The sequence below is a fragment of the Ovis canadensis genome, chromosome 5 (genome assembly GCF_042477335.2).
Source record: "Ovis canadensis isolate MfBH-ARS-UI-01 breed Bighorn chromosome 5, ARS-UI_OviCan_v2, whole genome shotgun sequence".
NCBI classification, from domain to species: Eukaryota; Metazoa; Chordata; class Mammalia; order Artiodactyla; family Bovidae; genus Ovis; species Ovis canadensis.
The window spans coordinates 27,691,998-27,707,694 of record NC_091249.1 but is presented as its reverse complement, the minus strand read 5'-3'; the positions used below and the strand labels follow the sequence as shown (position 1 = coordinate 27,707,694).

Here is a 15,697-nt window from a genome sequence, read left to right as displayed (position 1 = left end):
AGAGAGTCAGACAGGACTGAAATGACTTACCACAGCATTGATGGTTGCAACACCATAATGACTAGAATTCATGGAACTTTCAGATGGCAATTCTCTTGTGCTGGTGCATCAAGTTTACTGTCTTCACAGCAGAATTTGACCTAAGATCTTTTATCATGACCTGGCCACCAGACGTTGGAGGCGTGGTCAATCAGATCCCCTCGGTTTCCAGGAACAACTTCGTGCTACCAGAAGGACCCGAGGTGCGTCAGATATGCTGCACGTTCAGAGAAACAAGGCTTACCTGGGTCTGTGTGCTCAGTCACATCCGACTCTTTTGTGACTCCATGACTGTAGCCCGCCAGGCTCCTCTGTCCATGTAGTTCTCCAGGCAAGAATACTGGAGTGGGTTGCCATGCCCGCCTCCAGGGGATCTTCCTGACCCAGGGATCAAACACTTGTCTCTTATACTGGCAGGTGGATTCTTTACCTGGGTTTCCTAGCCTCCAAAAACTGTGTGGTCTGAACACACACTTTATAACCCGCAGCAGTCCCTATATCTGGATCTGGCCCAGGCCCGGGGGCTGCCTCTTGCCAAGCTCTCAGAACCCCCTCAAGTTCTATCTGCCCAGGGAAGGGCAGGGACTGAGTCCATTCCTTACTCCTACCTGGCCCAGACAGACAACTCAAAAGACACACCTTGAGAAATAGGATGGAAAAAGAAGCCACAACAGCCATGAAGATCGGTGAAAGCCTTGGTTTAATTGGAGACAAGATCGAAGGGTTGAGTATCGATCAGCAGACCGACTGATTGATTGTTAAACTGGACAACACTTGAGCAGCTCCGGGGCACAGGGGTCGTCCTGGGCTCCCCTCCCCTGGGTCCCTGGGGACAGGGAGAGGGGCAGCTACTGCCCAGCCCTCACCTCCCCCTCTGATCACATGACTCCCTGTTAAACAGCACTGAGTCCACACTCCTGGGGGTCTATGGTACAGTTTGTATAATACAGCAGGAATGGAGACTCCCCCTGGGAGACCCCCACCCCTCTTTCCCCTGACTGAGTCAGTGGGGGGGGAAGGGCAAATTTATTTTCCCTTTTTGCCTCTGTAGAATAATTTACAAACCAACCTTACAGTATGTACAAAAAAAAAAAAAAGAAGAGAAAGAAAGAGAACTGAAAGAAAAGGCCCCCTCCGGTCGCCGGCTGGGACTGAAACTACTTTCGCTACAAAAATGAACCCTGTACAGCATCTTGGGGGTGGGAATGGGTGGTACTCCCCACAGGGAAGGACAGACAGATGGAAGGCTGGGGGGAGCTGGGGGCTACAGTACCGTGTGCTCAGAATCGGAGGGGAGGATGATGAGAGAGGCCAGTCCTGCCCAGCTGCAGAACCAAGCTGAGGGGCAGAGCGGATAGGGGAAGTGGGGGTCTTTCCTTCCAAATAGTCCCCCCATGGCTTGAAGAAAAATGGCCTTGCATCTGTCCGTTGTATTGCTCCAGGGAACAGCTAGGGGAAGCCAGGGAGGCTTGGCAAGGTGGGGGATGAAAGGAGAAATGACTCTGATGCCAGGGTAGGGTGGGCTGCCCAGAAAGGGGATGTGGGTGTACACCGTTATTGCTTCCTCCTAGGGCAAAGAGTTGGGGGAGGGCAGGAGGATGCTGGGGAGGGGGCATACCCAGGATGGGAACTCTGGGCCTGGCCCCGCCCCACTCGGGGTGCAAGTGGGAGCCACTGCAACCCCCTCTCCTATGGCCATGGGAACCATTAAGGCAAAAACAAGAGGAGAAGCAGCTGGAAGGAAAGGGGGCGGCTCCAAATCATCCCCCCTCTCCAAACGGAGAAAATTCAAACTGAAACCCGGAGTGGAAGAGGAAAGGGGTGACGGGTAGAGGGGAGAGTGGGATCAGGCCCTCCTCAAACCTCAGATCCCAGGTTGGTGGTGTGAACGTCCCTCTGACACCCTCCCCTTGCCTCCTGAAGCCCCATGGCTCCCTCGAATCAGTATTGCCAGGTTTGTGCAAAATGAGGCGGAAGACTTCTGGGCAGGGGAGGGCAGAAAGCCAGAGCAGGACTGGAGCTGGGCTCCCCCCTACAGTGGGCGACCCCTCCCCACCCCTAGGGCCCCCACCCAGAATGGCTATTCCTGGCTGGGTTCTAGAGACCCTCCCCAAATTCAGAAGTCTGGAGGGAGATTCTACACCAGGCAAAGAGCCCCAAGAGGCCGGAAGACTAAGCCTGGAACCTGGGCGATGGTGTTGAGAGTGGGGGCTGGCGAGGTAGGGCCGGGGCGGGGGTGGTTGGACCTGGACAAGGGGAGCCGGGAACAGGAGCATCTACAGTTGCTGTGTTTCGTCCTTTTTTTTTTTTTTTCTTTTTCTAAAAATGTAACAATTAAAATTCCAAAAATAAAATCACTTCCGGGACCTCAGCCCCTGGTTCCCCAGCCCCCACCTCCAAAAAGAGGCCCCTGGGTGGGGGTGGGGGGGAAAGAGGAAAAAAAGAAAAGAGAAAAAAAACCCACTTTTCTGTTTTCTTTTTTCTCAGGAGGCCCAAGAGTCTTTGAGGCAGTGGAGGAGGTCAGGGGGTGATGGTGGTGGCGGTGGCGGGTGGCACGGAGGCCAACCGGGTACAGGGGCTGACGCTCAGGTAGGGCCACCAGCTGACCCCCAAGCTCCAGGAGCTGGAAGCGCTCCAGGAGCGGGGTCCTCGCCGGCTGTCCCCGTGCAGGCACAGCATGCCCTCTTGGCAGCCTGATGCTCTTTTTGGGCCCCCACCTCGGCTGCCACGGAGGGGAGGCCCAGAAGGCCCGGGTCGTCCTCTGGAGGGGGCGGTGTCCTCAAGGCAAGCGGAGCAAGGCTATTAGGAGACAGGGCAGGGATGTTGCAGCAGCCCACACAGACATCCACGGACGCGCCTCGGGGCACAGACACATCCTGGCCAGCTGCCACACTACCTGTGGAGTCCACTTGCTGGGTCAAGTACATTTCCTCTATCTCCACCTCCGCAGATGGATCCTGGCCATCAACCTCCAAAGGGTCTTCAGGTGGGGAGGCATCCTGGGCCATGTACAATTCCTGAACTGCAATTGCACCCGGGGCACTGCACACCTCCTCCTCCTCTTCCTCGTCCAGCGTCAGCTCGAACTGGAACTTATCTGGTGGTGGGGGGTGGCCCGGTCCCCCAGGCTCCTCCTCAGGGGGTGGTGAGGGGCTCTGCCGAATAGCGCTATAGTACCAGTCCCGGTTGTCTTCCAGAGTGTCCAGGATCTCTTGGGCGTCTGGGTGGACCAAGTCAGCCCACGTCTCCCACAGTGGGTGTACGATATAGTCGATGAAACCCACCTGAGGGAGCAGGAAGGAAGCATAAACCACAGATGGCACCAACCATGCTGCAGGATCTGATAAAATTTAAAAGATGCTGATGCAGGGAACTTCCCCGGCCATCCAGGTAAGGTTAGGACTCTGCACTTCCATGGCAGGTGGACAGGGTTCGATCCCTGATTTGGGAACTAAGATCCTGCATGTCACGCAGTGCAGCAAAAACTAAATAAAAATAAGAGATACTGACACCATTTGACTTAGCAAGTTTGCTTCTCCAGATTCATCCCTGGAAAAACTCTTGTGTAAGTAAGAGGGGAAAAAATCACATATGAGATGTAAACAAAAACTGGAAACACCTCTATATATACATCAGTCGGGAATTACTTTTTAAAAATGGTGGTAAATCACAGATATTCATGAAAGCCCCCCCTTTTTTTGCCTCGCCGTGTGGCTTGCAGGATTTTAGTTCCCAGAATGCATGCGTTCTCAGTTGCTAAACTGTGTCTAAATCTTTGAGATCCCATGGACTGTAGCCAGCCACGCTCTTCTGTTCATGGGATTTTCCCAGCAAGAATATTGGAGTGAGTTGCCATTTCCTTCTCCAAGGGATCTTCCCAACCCAGGGATCAAACCCTTGTCTCCTGCATTGGCAGGCGGATTCTTTACCACTGAGCCACCTGGGAAGCCCGTGGGGATACTACACAGCAGGGAAAAAGGATGTGCTTAATCCATGTGTAATAAGGTGGATAGATGTCTAAGTCACTGTTGGGAAGAAAAGGTAAGCTATGTAAAAATAAGTATATACTGATACAATTTATACTTTTAACAAAGCTAAGCCCACAAACTATTCCTGTTAAGTTACCTGTGAATATAAATGCGTAACAAAACAAATAAATCTGGTTTTCATCAGGGGTTAGGGGGCTATGTGGATGACCAGGGGACATTTGGAAGTGTCTGGACACAGTTTTGGTTATTACCACAGGAAAGGTAGGGTGTTCCTCGGATCCCATGGGTGGAGGCCAAGGATACTGATCAACACCTTACAATGTAGAGGGTGGGCCCACCACAGAGAATGAGCCATCCCCAAACTTCAATAGTGCTGAGGGCTGGGTAACCCTGCGTGGGAAATATACACACACCAAGACAGGAAGAGGAGATCTCACCAGGGAAGAGGCTAGAAGCAGGGAGAGAGAGAAACTCTCATATTCAAAAGTTTATCCTTTTTTTTAGGCCAGCTGTGCAGCATGTGGGTTCCTAGCCCTCTGACCAGGGATGGAACCCATCCCCTCTGCACTGGGAGAATGGAATCTTAACCACTAGACCTCTAGGGAGGTCCCCAAAGTGGTGTCTCTTATAAGACCGTGTTTCTGTCCCTTTTGTTAAACAGGCAGATGACAAAGCTGAGTCATTCCATTCCATTTCAGAATCCATCAGGACTTCCTGGTGGCGCAGTGGATAAGAATCTGCCTGCCAATGCCGGGGATATGGGTTCGATCCCTGGTCTGGGAAGATTCCATATGCCATGGAGCAAATAAGCTGGTGCACCATAGCTTCTGAGTCCATGGCTCTAGGGCCCATGAGCTGCAACTATTGAGCCTGTGTGCTGCAATTACTGAAGCCCACACGCCTAAAACTTGTGCTCCGCAACAAGAGAAGCCACCATAATGAGAAGCCCAAACACCTCAATGAAGAGTAGCCTCTGCTCATTGCAACTAGAGAGAGCCCACAAGCACCAATGAGGATCCATGTGACCAAAAAAAAAAAAAAAAAAATCCATCAAAACTCAGGCCCAAAATGAGTGGCCAGATCACAGGGAAACCAAGAGGCTGAATGGACATGAGGTCTGTAACTAACGGTCAGACGAATATTATTACTGATGTTATGGCAGTTGCAACAAATGAGTTAGAACTATCTGGGCACAAATCTACAAATTAAGGAGCTGGAGGCTCAGTTCAGTTGTTCTGTGGAGCAGAAAGTAAAGTATTACGTATTTCTTATCATGATAGAGAAGGAAAAAACAAAGAAAAACTTGATACTGTGGATGGGCAGCTTAGGGCCTCCTGGGGGCCTTGGAGCTCGAGGCCAGGATGTGAGGCAGTGGGGCTTTCCCTGCTCCCTTCCAGCACCCCGAGGCTCTACCTGAGACTTCTCCACTGAGGCTGTGTGCTTGTCGCACATGGGACTGATCTCCATGCCTCGCTCACGTTCGCGGTCGCCCTGCTGGAAGAACTCGGCCATGATGCGGTCAGTCCACTGGCGGTAAAGCTCCAGCGGCTTGGTGGGGTTGCTAAGGTCTGCGCAGTGCACCATGTTCCGCAGAACCTGCATGGGGTGAGGGGAGCTTTAGAGGCCATGGCCCCCGACCCAGTTTCAGGCCCCAGGCTTTCTTACTTTCCCTTTGGAAAGATAGTAGGGGAAGGGGGTGGGGGTGGGGCGGTGGGTAAGGGGGGAGATGGAGGGAGGAGGAAGAGGTAAGGGAAAAGGGAGATGAGTGGAAGAGAGGAGGAGAGAGATGAAAGGTGACTGATGAGCAAAGGGCAGAGGAGGGAAGGGAAAAGAGGCAGCGGGGGAGACAGAGGTGTGGGAGGAATGGAGACAGGGCTTGATGAAGAAAGGGAAAAGGGGGGCTTCTCTGGTGGCTCAGTGGTCAAGAATTCACCTGCCAGTGCACAAGACACAGGTTTGATCCCTGGTCCGGGAAGACCCTACATGCTGAAGGGCTACTGAGCCCGTGCGTCACAACTACTAAGCCTGTGCTCTAGATTGCGGGAGCCTCAACTACTGAGCCCACATGCCACGGGAACTACCGAAGCCTGCGCACCCTAGAGCCTGCGCTCTGCAACAAGAGAAGCCACCATGATAAGAAGTCTGTGCATTGCAACTAGAGAGTAGCTCTCACTTGCCACAGCTAGAGAAAAACCTGCACAGCAATGAAGACCCAGCACAGCCATAAACAAACAAATTAATAATTAAAAAAAACACCCACATTATGTTAGAAAAAGAAAGGGAAGAGGGAATTGAGTGAGATGGGGGAGATGGGAGTTGGAAAGGGTTAGACGGCAGAGGAGAGAAAAGACAAGGAAGATGGGCAACCTGGGGGCTGGGGGCAGAGTGAGGGGCAGCGACCCAGACCTAAGGGAGGAAGGGAGGGAAAGAGCCCTTATATTGTGTGTGGGGAGGGCACCTGGATGCGGTCAGAATAGTTATCCAGCAAGAGGACCCCTGAGCTGGTCACTTTCTTAGTCTCCACCATGGTCTTCAGGTCAGCCAGGAGGGTCATGTGCTTGGACATATCCGTGGCCAGCACCTGTGGGTAAGGACCTGTCATGGGGGCCCTCGAAGCCTGGCCACCCTCTGTACCCACCCAACCCAAAGTTTTCACTGAGCACAATCAGCCCCTGTGGAATTCCTTGGCAGACCAGTGGTTAGGACACCCCTTCAGCTTCCACTGAAGGGGGCACAGATTTGATTTCCAGTCAAGGAACTAAGATCCCACATTATGCAGGGAGTGGGTCAAAAAAAAATCCAACCCCCACGACCCCCTCCCAAAGGACGGCTCTCCTACTTGGGGCCTGTCTATCCCAGACTCAGACCACACCCTCCCCAAATTTCCCTAGGCCCAAAGGCGACCTTCCGCACTGTCCCCATCCCTCGCCCCGCCCACCATGTCGATGACCATCTTGCGCAGGCTCTGCCGCTGGCGCTTGCCGAGGTTCTGGAAGATGTCACAGTTGTCTTCCTGCAGCAGCTTGAAGCCCACGGCCAGGTGGTGATTCTCCAGCACCGACTCGTCGTTGTACATGAGCGCCAGTTCTGAATCTGGGGCCCAGGTCAGGTTGGGGCAGTCAGAAGGAGAGACGACCCACCCAGGATGCCCCCTGCAGGGAGGGGCCAGCATAGGCCCCGCCCCCCACCCAGCAGGCCCCGCCCTCCCGGAGGGCCGCTCACTGGTGTTGATGAGGAACTGATTGGAGACTCCAGGGTGGTCCACGTCGTGGATGGCGGCCGCGAAGAGGGCAGCGAGAATCTCCAAGTCCGTGAACACGGCCTGGGGGCGGAGCGAGGGGGTCAGAGAAAGGCAGGGGTTAGAAAGATGGGGAGTCAGAGAGACAGGGTAAAAGAGAAATGGGAGAATCAAGAAAGATGGGGGTCAGGAGAGAGGAACAGGGTCAAAGAGAGAAGGGAGGTCAGGGACCCAGGGTCAGAGAGAGAAACAGGAGATTCAAGATGGGCAGTGGGGGAGGGGAGGCTGGAGAGACGGGGTGCCCAGGTGGTGCTCACATCCAACGCAGGTGTGGCCAGCAGCACATGGGTGGACTGCAGCACGTCGGCCGCGTGCAGGCTGTTGTGGTAAGCCACGTCCGGGTGGTAGTGGTCCTCTAGGGTCAGCATGTATGTCACCATAGTGTCCACCGGGATGCGGAACTTCTTCAGCAGATCCCGCTCCTGCGGGCAGAGGTCGGGGGCCAGTGACCCTCCCTGGCCCTCAGCTCCTCAGCCCTCCCTCTCCCTCGAAGCTGGCCCCACTCAAGCCGCCCCCCAGGAATCTCACCCTACCTGGAATACTGTGTACATGATGCAGCTGAGGGAACGGCCCCCAGCGTAATCTGACACGCGAAAGATGTTCAGGCCCCACTTGTTCAGGTTTTCCAGTTCCTGGCAGAGACGGAGGCCACAGGTCAGGAGCCCCTGAGGCCAGGACCCTCTAGACTCTTTTCTAGGAGTTCAGAGGTGTTAGTTGCTCTGTCTTGGCCAACTCTTTGCGACCCCATGGACAGTATGTAGCCAGCCAGGCTCCTCTGTGCATGGAATTCTCCGGGCAAGCATACTGGAGTGGGTAGCCCTTCCCTTCTCCAGGGGATCTTTCCCACCCAGGGATTGAACCCGGTTTCCTGTATTGTAGGCAGATGCTTTACCATCTGAGCCAGGTGTTCAGAACCCTGGTCCGAATAGTGGGACCATTATCACTCAACCAGTGGGTGATGTATGTGCTCAGCAGTATAGAATTTACCACCCAGGTCCTACTGGGCCAGAAAATAACAAAGCAACCCCAGTGTCTATTGAGTGCCTATAAGCTACCCAGCATTGCACTAAGTGCTTGATTTCACATAGCAGGTGAAGGAACCCAAACTCCAAGCAGTGACAAGACTTACTCAAGACCTTACATCTCACAAGTGGCAAGGCTGGGATGTGAACTCAGTATGGCTGACCCAAAAGCACGGTTCAGCCTCAGTTAAACTGCTCTTGGGCACTGGGAGGAAAGGAACATGGACTAATTTATCATGTCTTCACAGAATTCAGAACAGTGCCAGGGACTTCCCTGGTGGTCCAGTGGATTCTGCACTTCTTCTGCTGGGAGCGTGGGTTCAATCCCTGGTCAGGGAACTAAGATCCCTCATGCCCTACTGCATGTCCAAAAAAAAGTGCCAGTACACAGTAAGTGCTCAACACTGGGTAACTGCATATAGCACTGGCCATTGCTGGCACATGAAGGGTTACAAGAAAAGTCAGCTGAGTAAGCTGCTGAGCTTGTGTCGAGTCCACTGTACAAATCAATGTGGGAGTCCTTTGGCCTAAGATATCACAGAAAAGCCAGGAGGCGAATCCGGGTTTGGTCTGTAGTGGATGCTGTTGGATTCTGTGCAGATTCCTTCCACTGGTAAGCATGTCCATCCCCCAGCTGCTGGAGCTGCTACACATTCTCACAGCTGTCCCCTCTCATAAATCTGCTCTGGGGGGAGCACGAAGATCCCATGTGCTGTGTGGTGTGGCCAAAAAAAAAAAAAAAAAAAACCCCTCCACAAAACTGCTCTTTCTGTGCTAGAGCTATGTAGAGGGGGTGAGGGCATTCACCCTGGGGACAGCCTCCACCACAGTGCAGCCACCACAAGACTTTCCTGGTGGTACAGTGGATAAGAGTCTGCTGCCAATCCTGGTTCGATCCCTGGTCTGGGAAGATCCCACCTGCCATGGAGCAACTAAGCCTGTGAGCCACAACTGCGGAGACAGTGCTCTGGAGTCCGAGATCTGCAACTACTGAACCCGTGCGCCACAACTGCTGAGCCCACGTGTCACAACTACTGAAGCCCGTGTGCCTAGAGCCTGTGCTCTGTAACAAGAGAAGCTACTTCAAGAGAAGCCCATGCACCGCAACAAAGAGTAGCCCCCATTGCAACTAGAGAAAGCCAGTGCACAGCAACGAAAACTCAGTGCAGCCAAAAATTAACTAATTAAAAAAAAAATAGGCCAGCAGGCTTGCCTCCGGGTGGTTCAACTCAGTGGTGCTGTTCATACTCCAGAGCCTCGTTGACTCCAGCTGAGACCACCTGCCTCTCTGCTCATTGGCTCCTTCCTAAACTGCTTCCTGGACTTCCCAGAAAGCGCTAGTGGTAAAGAGCCCACTTATCAATGCAGGAGATTCGGGTTTGATCCCTGGGTGAGGAAGATCCCCTGGAGGAGGGCATGGCAACCCACTCTAGTATTCTTGCCTGGAGAATCCCATGGACAGGCACACAGCGCATACTGTTTCCTTCACTCCTCCTTTCCTGAGAGTCTCAAAAGGCAGGTATACCGGAATCCTCATCTCAGACTGACCCAAAGCCCAGTCCTTCACTGCCCCCACCCCCAGAACCCTGCCCCTCCCTCTCCAGCCCTGCCTCCGCTGAGGCCCCACCCACTTGGGCTAGGAGTTCCTCTTGGTCAGTCTTCACACCAAAGCGGGGGATGCTGGAATCGTTGAGGCTGCTGCTATGCATCAGCTTCTTCACCCCAGTTATCTGAGACATGGGCTGGAGCTGTGGCCCAGGGGCCGGGGGCTGCTGGCAAGGTCTCTGTCGTGGCGCTTGCTGTTTTTCCCGATCTTTGATCGTGGGTGATGGGATCTCCACTTCATTCCGCTTGTCTGCGGAAGACAGAGGAGAGGCAAGCATGGTTACCCCACTGAAGCTCCCTCATCTGGCTCTCAGACCGTGCCTGTCTTACCCCCTCAAGCCCTGAAAATTCTCACCCAGGAGGGCAGACCTAGTCCTGGTGTCATGCTGTTGGTTGCTTATAGACTGGAAACCAGAGCGGAGGTAGGAATTCTTCTGGGAGGTGGTGGGCTGGAGTGAGGACCCCAGGGCCAGACGAGAGCTGTGGGGTGGCCCCAGTCCAATCACCAGGTTTGGCGAGGGGGTGGCATGGGAAGTCAGGAGGCTGGGTGGGGGCGCTAGAGAGGGCTTCTGCCTGCCTCGGATAGGCAAGGACCCTTCTCGGGCTGGGAAGACAGCCCCACGGTGAACCAGAGGGCTGGTGGGGGTGGACAGTGCTGGGAGGCGGGAAGGAAGGGTGGTCTCTGGCTCCATGGGCCCACCCCTACCCCCTGGACATCAGCCTGCCTGGGGGCCAGCCCCAGAAGTCTCTTTTCCGGAGCTCTTTAGGCCTTCCAGAGTCCAGCCAGGGCCACCCATTGTGACCTGGGTCCCAGCAGTCAATGACAGGGCCCAAGAGGGCTCATTTGCATGCTGTGCTCTTATTGGCTGGGTCTTCGGCATTCAGGCACATCACACACTCACTGGTGGGAATGTTTGAAACCTTCTTTCCAGCTTGGTTGGGGGGGCAGGTAGCCTGAATTGGGGAACTTTGGTGATCAATTCTGAAGGTGAAATTACCCTGACTTTGTCAGGGATAGTCTCAGTTAAGGCCCTTGGCTTCAGGATGAGAGGAAGGCTGACCTTGGAGGTCCTTGTGAGCTGAAGGGTTCCAGTGAAGCTGGGGTATTTCACCTTTAAGTTTCTGAGTTAAGGAATTCTCCAGAGTTTGGGGAATCACTGTATAGGTTTAAGCTAAGCAAGAGAATCCTACTGAATTTGGGTATCTAAAGTTTGGGGGTCTACTGAATTTGGGGGTATTGTACCAAGTTTGGGCATTCTATTAAATTGGGGAGATTTCAGCTTGGAGGTTTTTTTTAAAGGTTTGGGGGTCTTTATGGGCTTTTGAGGGCAGGATTTGAGAATTCCACTGAGTCCAGGCATCTCTCTTGAGTTTGAGGGATCTTCTGAGTTTGGGGCAAGGAAATTCGAGGTTGGAGATTCTAGTGAATTTTGGGAGACTTTGAGTTCTATTTGAGTTTGGGGGTTTCTTGGGGTCCTTGAGTTTGAGAGTTCCAATGGGATCCCACTGAGTTTGGAGGGACTTCGCAGCTTTAAATGTAGGGGTTCTACAGGAGTTGGGGGGGTCTCACTAAATTTGAGGGTATCAGAGTGTAGGAACTTTTGATGTGGAGACTTTGACCTTTAGGGAGGTGAGTCAGGGTCCCTTGGGCAAATGTGTGCAACAAGACCTAGGGTCTGGGGTGCCCCCCAACAGTCCAGTTATGCATCCCCCCCGCCACACACACACACACACAGTGCTGCCCTTCACTCACCCAGGAATGTGGTGGAGATGTACTCAGAGACCTGGTTTCCTGACCTGCTCATCTCTGACAGGTGTGTGAGTTCACGGTTTAGCATCCTCTTGAACTAAGGTGAAGGAGGCAAGAAGGAAGGCATGATGGGGTGATGGCAGGGGTTGGGGGGGTAAGGTCAGGCCTTCCCAAGAAACCTCTGAAGAACCCAGGAGCCCCTCTCACTTCTCTGCTCAGCCAGCACAGCCCTCAGCAGGCTGTGAGAGGGGAGGGGTCAGTCCTTCCTCTCCTCCCAACTCTCGATGGGGGTCCCCAGGCTTGGGGAGTGCAGCTCTCCCTCTCTGAGGAAGGGGGCTTTCTCTCACCATACTCCCTCTTTCTGCCCCTAAAGAGGAGCCAGAGGGGCACCTGTGGAAGGGAGGGGTTCCTGCTTAACAGGGAGCCAATGGGGTGCCAGGAGAATCCCGTCACCATGGTGATGGGAGTCTCCTTAGCAACTCCCCCTCCAACCAGCTGCTGAGCTGGGGAAAAGGGGGCAGGCCATGGGCCCCTTAACCCCTGCCTTCCCAGACCTACCCCTGGCCCAGGTCTTCCCAGACAGGGACCCCACACCCCAGGGTCCTGGCCCCCTAGCCCTCAGCCTGGTTTGGAAGGAAGGAATGAAGTCCTGAAATTCTGGGTGAAGATGTTTGGCCGGGGCAGGGAGAAGGGTGAGCAGAGGAAACCCTAGTTCAGTCACTAGGGGATGGGGGTTTCCCATCATAGCCCCCTCTCCCCCAACCTCAGAGGGGTGGACAGATGCACAGATGGACAGGGGATGCCTAGAACCAGGCCTGGGGGCTCCTTTGGGTCTCCCCGTCTCTCTTCACACAAGTGGCTGCTGTGACATTGTGCATGAGGAGAAAGGGCATCGGCTCCCCACCCCCAAGCTCCACCAAAGCGCCCCCTGAGCTGGAGCCGACTGTCCAGAGAGGCAGGAGGGACTCTTGGCAGGAAGGGTGAGCCCGCCCGGCCGGCCCACATCGGGAGGGACACTCACTCCTCCCAGGGCTGCCAGAGGCCCTGGGCACCCATAGAGAGACACACATCCACACACAAGATGGACCCACAAAGTCACACAACCGCACAGAGTCACAGACTCCCCACTTACACAGAGCTACACAGCCCCCAGACACACACATCAAGGAGCACACACAATAAAGCAGTCACTGAACTCAGGGTCCCATGCCCCAGAAAAATCATGCAGCTCTGGGCTCATAAACACGGCCCAAAACACACCACCACAATCAGAACCATGTGATCTTGGCCAGGGCCATCCCCCGGTCCATGACCCAGGCACACAAGCCCACAGGCCTCAGGCAGCCCCCCACCACTCCAGACACACACACACATGCGCGCTGACGGTCACACCCAGAGAGAGACCCACACCCCCAACCACCCACCTTCCACGCCCAGCCCCGGGCCACACACAGAGACACAGTCACCAGGCTTCATCTCCAGGCCACACACGTGCACAGATGCACACACAAGCCCAGACTGGGGGCTGGAAGGTGCGAGGTGGGAGGGCCAGAGCTGGGTCTCTTGCCCATCCTCCACCCTGAGTTCCCCTACCTGGTCCCACCAGCCCACCAGCCACGGCTTGGAGCAGGTCTCGCAGAAGAAATCCACCAAGGGCATCGTGGAGTCTTGGCCCCGCTCAGGGCTGCCGCACACAGAGGCTGGGCTTGGGGAGTCCCGGGGTTAGCAGCTATTGTGGCAGGGGGCGGGGTGCTGGGCAGTGGAAGGGGGAGCCGCGGAGGGGCCCGGGCCGGCCCAGCAGGGCTGGGGGGCTCCCTTCCCCTCCGCGCTCCCGGCAGCAGCCCTGGTTACATGGTCCGCCTGCCGTGGGCCCTGCTGGGGCCCCCTGCGGCAGCAGCAGTGGCTGGAGGTGGCCGGGGACCCCTGCCCATGGGGGGAAGGTGCGGGGCGAGGGTCCCGGGAGGAGGCTTCGGAGGCTCTGGGCTCCGTGTGTTCGCCTGTGTGTGTGCGTGTGCGTGCTCACTGCAGCACTGGCAGGCTGCATGCAATGTCAGGTGGTGCTGGGGGTGGGGGGGCATTAAAGGGGCACTGGAGCCCACGGGCCTCAGGCAGGACCCAGGTGAGGTTGCCAGGGATGGGCAGGGAGGCACACGCACCCGGCAGAGGGCATGCCCCCCACCCCACCGTGGACACACCCAGCGACAGACACACACACCCACATGCTCCACACACCAACACACAATCAGACACGAACTCCACTCCACACCACTACAATCAGACACTTGACCTGACCACACTCTGACACCCAAATGCTTTCAGTCCTATGCTAACCACACACACACACACACACAGAGTCACAATTCTGTTGTTCAACACATTTCTAGGTGTAAAATTGAGCACACAGAGGTACAAATACCTCTAGACACCCATTCCCAGAATATGGACTCACAACCAGAAGTGCAGGCACACACTAAGGGATAAACACCCAGATACTGGACACACTTGCAGACACACTCAACACACCCACAGACACACTTGTAAACAAACATGAATACCCCTATGGCCTCAGACACAAATGTGCCCTGACTAATCTATAAGGGAATACGCACACTCACACCCACAGCTCCACAAGGCACACACCCCATTGCAGAAATACACCCGCAGACCTACATTCAGACACACAGTCACATTCTCAGATGCTTCACACATACCCTCAGGGACACAATTGCCCTCAGACTCACATGTTCCCAGACAAACCTCCACCCACTGGTGTGCGCACCTCCCAACACAGACGCCCCCACCTGCACATTCATTTCCTGACAGGCATCCTCCCACCAAGCTGTATAACTCCAGGCGGCATCATTCACATTGCCCGCTTCCTGAATGGCGCCCCCTGGAGTTGTGCAGTGCACAGTCAGCACAACTGTACATGGATGCCTTGCACTCTCTCCTGTGGCCTTGCAAGCACACACACACACACACACACACACAGAGTCACAGACCCATGGAGATACACACTCAGATTCACATCTGGACTAACTCACACCTCTAGACACACACCCCCCCCTGCTACAGCCCCCCACACTGACAGCCCCACATTGTCAGCTGTGCATACCTTTACACCCTCCATAGATACACTTGTGCATGCCACTCCTGCTGGATCTTATTGGGTTACCCCCCACTCCCCTCCCCTCCTCCCTTTCCCAGCACTGCAATTGCGTAGCCAACCAACAGCCAGTCATATAGCCACAGATACACACTCATAGACCATACAAACATACAACCTGCTCCCCCCAGGAGAGAAGGTCACCTAGGGACACACACACACCCCACCCCCCCCAGCCCCCCACACACACACCAGGTCTACAGGAGATACAAAGTCAGATAAATGACACCCAGGGTCTGACCCCACCCCACAGGCTCTAATCACAGGTCGACCACGCCCACTGGCCACGCCCCATAGCTAACCACGCCCCCAGCAGTTGGCTCCACCCCGCTGCTCCTACACACCTTATGGGAAGCCATCTCGCTGACGGAGCGGTAGGTCTGCATGGTTTCCAGCTGCTCCAGACACCAGTCCAGCTCCTCCAGTGTCTCTCGGGCCAACTGCTGACACGTCTCCTCTGGAGAAGGGGCAGCCGGGGTGGTGACTGTGAGGGTTCGCGTGGAGACCCCCAGAGGTGCTGGGGGCCCGTCAGATGAGTAGGGTGCTGGGAAAGGGGCTGAGGGACCCCGCACTGGGGCACCACGAGGGGCCCTTCTCCTGCCCCGGGCTTAGTTACCTGATAGCGTGGCCTTGCAGACGGGGGTTGGGCCGCCCAGCGGGGACCGCCTGCAAAAAATCGGGCCCCAACCTCAGCCTGGCCCTCCCCGCATCTCTGCCTTCCTCTCTGCATGAAAAGTACTGACCTTCCTTTTATTGAGCCCTCTCTGTGTGTCCCAGGCATGCTGCCATTTACTCTGCCCACTGCCTCTCACAGAGCCTCACAAAAAC

The 15,697-nt window shown here is 55.2% G+C and overlaps 1 protein-coding gene across 6 annotated transcripts in view; it reads right to left on the bottom strand.

Moving 5' to 3' along the window:
- Nucleotides 1-722: 722 nt before the first annotated feature.
- The window catches only part of PDE4A (phosphodiesterase 4A), a 39,575-nt gene continuing 24,600 nt past the window's right edge, over nt 723-15,697 (bottom strand). For 3 of the 6 annotated variants that reach the window (XM_069591052.1, XM_069591053.1, XM_069591054.1), the window contains exons 5-16: nt 15,486-15,535; nt 15,214-15,326; nt 11,707-11,800; nt 9,980-10,203; nt 7,860-7,958; nt 7,584-7,748; nt 7,251-7,350; nt 6,967-7,121; nt 6,487-6,609; nt 5,442-5,624; nt 2,936-3,323; nt 2,501-2,838 (exon numbers count right to left, since the gene is read on the bottom strand). In XM_069591052.1, the coding sequence (XP_069447153.1) occupies nt 2,819-2,838; nt 2,936-3,323; nt 5,442-5,624; nt 6,487-6,609; nt 6,967-7,121; nt 7,251-7,350; nt 7,584-7,748; nt 7,860-7,958; nt 9,980-10,203; nt 11,707-11,800; nt 15,214-15,326; nt 15,486-15,535 (1,714 nt within the window). In that variant the 3' untranslated portion in view covers nt 2,501-2,818. Of the gene's footprint in view, nt 3,324-5,441; nt 5,625-6,486; nt 6,610-6,966; nt 7,122-7,250; nt 7,351-7,583; nt 7,749-7,859; nt 7,959-9,979; nt 10,204-11,706; nt 11,801-15,213; nt 15,327-15,485; nt 15,536-15,697 lie in introns of all 6 variants that reach the window. The other 3 variants (XM_069591049.1, XM_069591050.1, XM_069591051.1) reach the window with 1 other exon arrangement.